This window comes from Tachypleus tridentatus, chromosome 13 (assembly GCF_004210375.1).
Source record: "Tachypleus tridentatus isolate NWPU-2018 chromosome 13, ASM421037v1, whole genome shotgun sequence".
In the NCBI taxonomy this organism is placed as follows: Eukaryota; Metazoa; Arthropoda; class Merostomata; order Xiphosura; family Limulidae; genus Tachypleus; species Tachypleus tridentatus.
Window position 1 is genome coordinate 107845390 of NC_134837.1, and position 7758 is coordinate 107853147.

At 33.2% G+C, this 7758-nt stretch overlaps 1 protein-coding gene across 1 annotated transcript in view; it reads left to right on the top strand.

Moving 5' to 3' along the window:
- The window catches only part of LOC143239108 (protein Wnt-16-like), a 71671-nt gene extending 67441 nt beyond the window's left edge, over positions 1–4230 (top strand). The window contains exon 4 of the mRNA XM_076479939.1: positions 1721–4230. Within this exon, the coding sequence (XP_076336054.1) occupies positions 1721–2179 (459 nt within the window). The 3' untranslated portion in view covers positions 2180–4230. The remainder of the gene's footprint in view (positions 1–1720) is intronic.
- The last annotated feature ends 3528 nt before the right edge of the window (positions 4231–7758 follow it).

Below are 7758 nucleotides of genomic sequence, written 5' to 3' on the forward strand. Positions count from 1 at the left end.
ATTATCCTCAACAACGGACGAAACTTACATAACACATTGTTACAATATATGTGTTATGCTACATTGAAGCTAATAAACTACTGAAAGTAATATGTATGTCCATCAGATATTGTCATCAAGCTTTTACGAAACTTTATCGTTTTATGTTTCTGTCCTTAAACTTTAGAAAAATAATGCCGGTGGACTTAAGTATTATTCTTGAATAACATAAATGATATGAATTTCAAATAAGACCGAAAATCGTTACTATTTGACACTAACATATTTCTAGTTGTCAATTTTTGATGCTCAGTAACAATGACTTACATATATTTATGTATGCTTCTCTTGTTTAAGCAGTTATTACCCATATTCAAAATTTTGTGATATGTGATGTCACAATAAGTTGTGCATTGGCCATAGCAACTCTAATAACGAAATGTTTAAGTCAAATTATATTGACTCCTAGTTTGCCCTGAAGAAGAAAGGTCCACCTTTGAAAGTGCCCGGGTTATATGGTTTCTATTTCATTTTTATCAAGACTTTTTAGACCTACTTGTTTTAGTACATCATGAATTGAATGTAAATGAATAGGCACGGCATGGTCAGGTGGGTTAAGGCGTTCGACCCGTAATCTGACGGTCGCGAGTTCGAATCCCTGTCGCACCAAACATGCGTGCCCTTTCAACCGTGGGGACGTTATAATGTTACGGTCAATCTCACTATTCGTTGGTAAAAGATTAGCCCAGGAGTTGGCGGTGGGTGGTAATGACTAGCTGCCTTCCCTCTAGTCTTACACTGCTAAATTAGGGACGGCTAGCACAGATAGCCCTCGAGTAGCTTTGCAGGAAATTCAAAAACAAACAAATGAAATGAATATTAGTATTTGTGAAATTAGTTATTATACATTATTATACTTATTTTATATTTGACGCTTTTATTTAACTAAGAGAACCAACTTATTTCTGGTGAAGTATTTTGAACGAAAAATATCCTAAATGTTCAGAAAATAATTATGTGTGTAGAGCGTGACGAAAAAATCGTGCGTCATCTTAAACATTTATTGTAGCGAAAGAAACAGAGACAATGGAACACAAACAAGATTTCGAAAAAGTAAGGGATTTATTTATGTGCTTCATTAAATGTCCCTTTCTTTCCTTTGTATTGTAACAAAGTTTGTCATTAATCTTTCAAGGACATATGAGAGAGATGCCGTAGTGACACTGTCTCGTTATATTAAAAACTGTAGGACTGAGACCCACAAAAAGTATGGTGTTGTGTGATGCTTGTGTCACGCTGTATAAGGATAAATAAGTTTTTATCGATCGAGAACGTCTTTATAATTACTATCAAAAGTACAATCAGCTTGTCTATTTTAGTTGTTGATGTCAGTTGCTCTTGGTTGACATTCTTAATGGTCCAAGTGAAACGAAATATAAGTTTTAATAAAATGTTATACTTACTAAGAGTATAAGATATACAAGATACAACTTAAAACGTAAAGTACTAAGATGTATTTACTGAAAATAAAATAAACAAAAATAATCTTAAAACGCGTCTCTTACTGAAGTTGAGACATACAGATGAACTTAAACCTCAAAAATCTATAAGTTGTTTCTGCTGACGCTAAAAGACATAAAAGTAAATCTTTTGATAAAAGATTGTATTCACATTTACAATACTCTGAATTATTATTGTATTGATTTTAATAAATTTTATTTATTTTTCTAAATCATTTCAGGCAATATCGCGTTATATGCAAAGGAAGTGTCGGTGTCACGGGGTCTCTGGATCATGTGAGCTGAAAACGTGTTGGAAGAAGTTACCATCTTTTGTGGAAGTTGGAAATTATCTCAAAAAGAAATACGACGAGTCTGTTCTAATCTCCTTGAAGCCGAGGAAAAGACTTAGACGACGGGGAAAGCGAAAGGTGCCTGTGAGGAAGGACGACTTAGTGTACATCAACAAGTCTCCAAATTATTGTATAGAAGACCCAGCCAATGGAATCTTTGGAACAAGTGGAAGGCTTTGCAATAAAACGTCAACAGGTCCAGATGGCTGCAACCTGCTCTGCTGTGGACGTGGTTACAACACTCAGGTGGTCATACACGTGAATCGATGTCACTGCAAATTTCACTGGTGTTGTTACGTCACGTGCCGCAAGTGCACAACCGAAATGGAAATCTATACTTGTAAATGAAAACGGGAACTTAGTGACTGCAGTTTCTGTCAGGCAGTGTATTTGTGTACAGACAAAGTATTATCGGTTTCGTTAGATCAGCTACAAACTGCACCTCAGGCTGTAATACGGGTTAAACAGCACACCTTTTCGTTTGGACAAGTTCAGAGAACGGTCTAACAGTTTCTCTAAATCATCTAACCACTGCACCTCAAGCTGGAAAACGAGTTAAACAGCACAGTTTTTCGTTTGGACAAGCCCAGAGAACTGTCAATACAATAAGCTATCTCCCTTGTTTTCTGTCCTGTTTATTCGAATAAACAGATTTGCAGAAAGTTTTCAGTGTAAAGCCAGGAAAAAAGCAACCATTAATAATTAATACACACAGTGTTCGTCCTTATAAAATCCTAAAAGTTGAAAAGGAAATTGTTACACCTTACAGTTCTGTACTTTGCTGTTGTGAGAAACAACTGTGATATAAACGAAGGAAGGTAAAAACAGGAACTTCCAATAACATTGGCACTTCTCGTAGAGTTTATTTAATTAGAAAAAAAAAACATCTTGTGAACAACAGGAAAATATTTTCTTCAGAAAGCTAAATTACCAAAGAAGTACCAAATAATGTTTAATGATCCTATTAAAGGTGTATTTGTTAGAAAGGGGCGAGTTAACTATCGCATTTTGTAATTATAAATTAGTATTCTGTATAAAAAAAATATTCAAATCTAGAATATCATTCGGTTTCTTGAATCGTTCATGTTATGTCAGAGAAAAAAAAACAAAGACAGATATGCGAAACGAATTAGTTGTTATTTTATCAAATATATTTAAAAGATACCAACAAACACGGGAATATGGTTAATCTGCATTTATGGAGTATATAATTCTAGTAATAGTGAAATGACCAAACAATTTTAAACCCTAAAAAATAATCTGATATTTTACAGTGATTCGCACAGAAAAGGCTTAAGCCCCTGATTAATTCTCTCCTGTAAAACAATTAACTGTTGACGATGGCGTACCAAGAACGACGTTATGATGGTTCATCCACAGCTCTTAATAAATAAAATAAGATAATTTTTCATTGTTTCGTAACTGATGGTAAAAGTAGACATTAGTTTCTTAACATTGGTGTAAGCGTAAACAACAGTTGAGGGGCTAGTGTAAAAACAGCATTTTACTTCACAAATTTAACAGTGTATACATTAGGTTTCCCGAGCCATGAATAATAGCTTATTGGCTGATTTAGAAGTGACAACAGTTATCTGACTGAAAAGGTTATAGTTTATTTTGTTTTAATTGTAGTTTAAATACCTATTAAATGTTTCATTAATTATTTTTGGAATCGGGTTGTATATGTTTATTAGTAATTTTCAACGGTATATTTGTTAATTAGTTTTAATGGATAAATAACATAAGTTCCAAAGTTAAGAGATTTGCAAAGTGCAATTTCTTTATTTCCTCCTCAAAAAAAAAGTTTATATACACTGATCAGTCGTCCTCTTGTGTTAGAAACATTCTGTTAAAGTATAAACCCTCAACAACTCCAAAAGACAACACTGCTTCTTGTTTTGTACTAAACGAGACGTTCATAGTTTGTAAGCAGCATGCTAAACACCTGGGGTTGACTTCATTTTAAAAGATACAAGCGAAATACTGTGGTGTTCAGTTCAGCTACTTTTAAGCTGACTACAGTAGTCGCATATAATTCAGGAAAACCTAAAATATGACACATTCCAATAACAGTTTTTGTTTTGACTTTTCTGAACAAACAAAGAAGTCTAGCAATTCACGATCACGACTTTCAATTTTAATAGCATCCGCGGAAAAATCCGAGAAAAAAATGCCCTTGAGTACCATAACTACTAAAAGCTTCGTCGAAGGGAAAAGAAAGAGCAAAATGGGTTTATCAAGTACTTTGATGTTATAACGTATGTTCGATATTCTGTTTGTTTTTGTAATTTATGTGTAATTTAAATATTTTAATTATTAATTACCTTGATGTATACACTTTATGTATTAACTTATTCGTTATTTTTAATTGTTTTCCGCAACATATTTTTTTTAGTCTTTCTTATCAGAACGTAGAGAGAACGTAATAAAGTGTTGTGTAAATGTTTTACTTGGTTTGCTTTTATCAACGTACGTTATAGCACAGACTACAGTAGTTCGAAGTAAATAAATATAAGTTTTTATATCACATATCTGTGAACAAAAAGATGATAAAAGAGTCCTGAAGCATCTTTTTATTTGAACAAAATTTATGGTTCAATTCAAAAGGTTTTATCTCTATCCCGTCATTAGTTTAACTTTGTTTTATTTGTGTATATTACGCTAATACAATAGTAAATCAACAAACTAAGGTTTATACGCACAACAATATTTATTGTAGAAAACGTACTATGTGTTGGGAATATTAGGACGCAGTTACTATGAAAACGATTACAGCAGAAGTTGTATGTGCCTTCCTGTCTGGCCCGGCATGGCCAAGCGTATTAAGGCGTACGACTCGTAATCTGAGGGTCACGGTTCGCATCCCGGTCGCGCCAAACATGCTCGCCCTTTCAGCCGTTATAATGTTACGGTCAATCCCACTATTCGTTGGTAAAAGAGTAGCCCAAGAGTTGGCGGTGGGTGGTGATGACTAGCTGCCTTCCCTCTAGTCTTACACTGCAAAATTAGAGACGGCTAGCACAGATAGCCCTCGAGTAGCTATGTGCGAAATTCAAAAACAAACAAACAAACAAGTCTTCCTGTCATTCCCAATCAGTATATCAAGTCTACCCCTAAGTTAATCTCATTTAAACACCATATGTTATGAATAGTGTTCATTTATTCTCATGAATTGGTGGGAACGTGCTATGTAGTCACTATGAGATAAACAATACACTGAATAAGTGAAGTGGAAAAAAATGTCATTGACTACTTTTTAATTATTTAAGTTATATAGTCACACAATAGAAAATGTAATAAATAAACGTAGTGGTAGTTAACGTATCTCTTTTTGGTTAACTTGTGTCTACGGTTACTGAAGAGGAGTAGAATTCTCCGAAACTAGTATAACCCAGTAACACGTGTTGATCAAAGTGTAGTTTGAACTGGACACCCCTTGATCCTAGCTTCGAAATATTATCAATCTTGTATTGGTAATTTTATGTTCATTGTTTGCTTGTTTGTAATTAATCACAAAGGGCTAACTGTGCTGTAATTATTAGTATTAGAAGGCTACAGATTTACAACTGAGCCACTAGGGAGCGCATTGGTAAAAATGGAGAGAAACAGAAGAGAAACAAATTCAATGCTAGGTTGCTATGAAAGCTATGTAAGTATGTAATATCAGATGGTTTTGAAACACTGAACTCAACTTATGGTTGTCAAGTGTGCCACTAATAAAACGTTGTTTCCTTTATAATTACCGCATAGTTAACCTTTCAAAACATTATTATTCGAATACACAACTAATTTACTATAATGATTCGACCTTGCCACCTACCTAAAAGACTGATAGAAATTGTTTTAAAGCAAAGCCACATTTGACAATCCGCTGGGTTTGAATCCCAGCGGTAGACCACATACAGTTAATATTTATTACCAAATGATAAAACATTTCAAGAGTCTCAATGATAAGTTTATTTATAATTAACTTTGTTATAATATTTTAGAGCAAAGAGATTAGCACAGATGCCCGGCATGGCCAGTTGGATTAAGGCGTTCGACTCCTAATCCGCGGGTTGCGGGTTCGAAAAGCCGTCGCACCAAATATATTCGCCCTTTCAGCCGTAGGGGGCGTTATAATGTGTCAGTCAATCTCCCTATTCGCTGGGAGTAGTCCAACAGTTGGCGGTGAGGGGTAATGACTAGCTGCCTTCTTTCTAGTTTTACACTGCTAAATTAGGGACGGCTAGCGCAGATAGCCCGCCCTCGAGTAGCTTTGCACAAAATTCAACAAACAAAACAACGTCAGCACAGCTTTACTCTAGTATAACATAGAAATTAATGAAATTATTTATTTAAGTAACTTCTTTAAAAAATAAAAACAATAACATTATAACTAAACTTTTAGGAAACCGACTTCGTTCTTCAAAGACGATTATGTTGCTCTGAGTTGTCAATAATCACGCAGGTAATAAAACTTCCAGCGTTCCGCACGATTTCGATTATAGTTTCAACATAAACGACCTCTGACTAAGACCAGATGGCCGCAAATTTTTGAACTGTTATGTCCGATGTTATGAGCGGAACACCGAGGTTTACTTACTGGCAATAATAATGGGAACAATCTTGCAAAACATACAGATGGTAGGAGCATTCATTAGGAGTTATCATACCAAAATGACCAGAACAGCAAAAAATAAACAATTCTGAAACGATTAAAGTTCTAAGCTATTAATCGATAAAACTTAAACTAAGGAACTTTGTGCAAGTTGCATTAGCCTCCACGACAAAGAAAAATGTTTTATTTTTCCAGATTACTGATTATTTCCTTCGGGTGAAATATAATATTAAGATACAAACAGTTCTACATTGTTATTGTTGTTTGAAGTTAAGCACAGAACTACACAATGGGCTCTCTGTGCTCTGCCCAACACGTGTATCGAAACTTGGATTCTAGCATTGTGAGTTCACAGACATACCACTCTGCCAGTGGAGGCTTCATTGTTGTATCTAAATACAGTATCACGAGAGAACAAAGGATATAGTTTAACTCGATTTAATTATACTATTAAAATATTCGCGATGGAAAAACTGCAATTTTAAAATCTGTATGATGTGACCTTATGATTGTGGAAACCGTAAGAAAAGGCAAACATATTTCTCTAAAACGGACAATTTAACTGAAGTAATTTATTCATCTTTCAGTCATTTTGGTTATTATTTTGTCTTTTCAAAGATTTGTAGGATTATGAATTTGTTAAATTTAGAGCAAAACCACTTGGGCTATCTGCAGCGAATCGAGCCTCGGATTTTAGCGTTGTAAGTCAGTAAACTTACTACGCTCTCTACCGAGAGAAAAGATATAAAATTAATTTTCTTTAATTTTGAAACATTCTTGAAAAATATTCGGTACACTTTGGAAATGTTGCCGATTTTACATAGTAGAAAAATTAAACTATAATGCTCTTCGGAAGAAAAAGTACTTATCAGCAGTTTGTACAAAAGTTATAATAATACTAATTTATTATTGAGTATTCTACAATTTTTCTATTAAAATACATGTAAAAATATATATTTAGTAAGTTATTACTGACGAATTATAATAAATTAGCATTATTATTGAGTATTCTATAATTTTTCTGTAAAAATATAGATTTAGTAAATTATTATTGACGAATTATAATAATACTAATTTATTATTGAGTATTCTATAATTTTTCTATTAAAATACATATAAAAATATAAATTTAATAAATTATTACTGACGAATTATAATAATACTAATTTATTATTGAGTATTCTACAATTTTTCTGTTAAAATACATATAAGAATATAGATTTAGTAAATTATTACTGACGAATTATAATAATACTAATTTATTATTGAGTATTCTACAATTTTTCTGTTAAAATACATGTAAAAATATAGATTTAGTAAATTATTA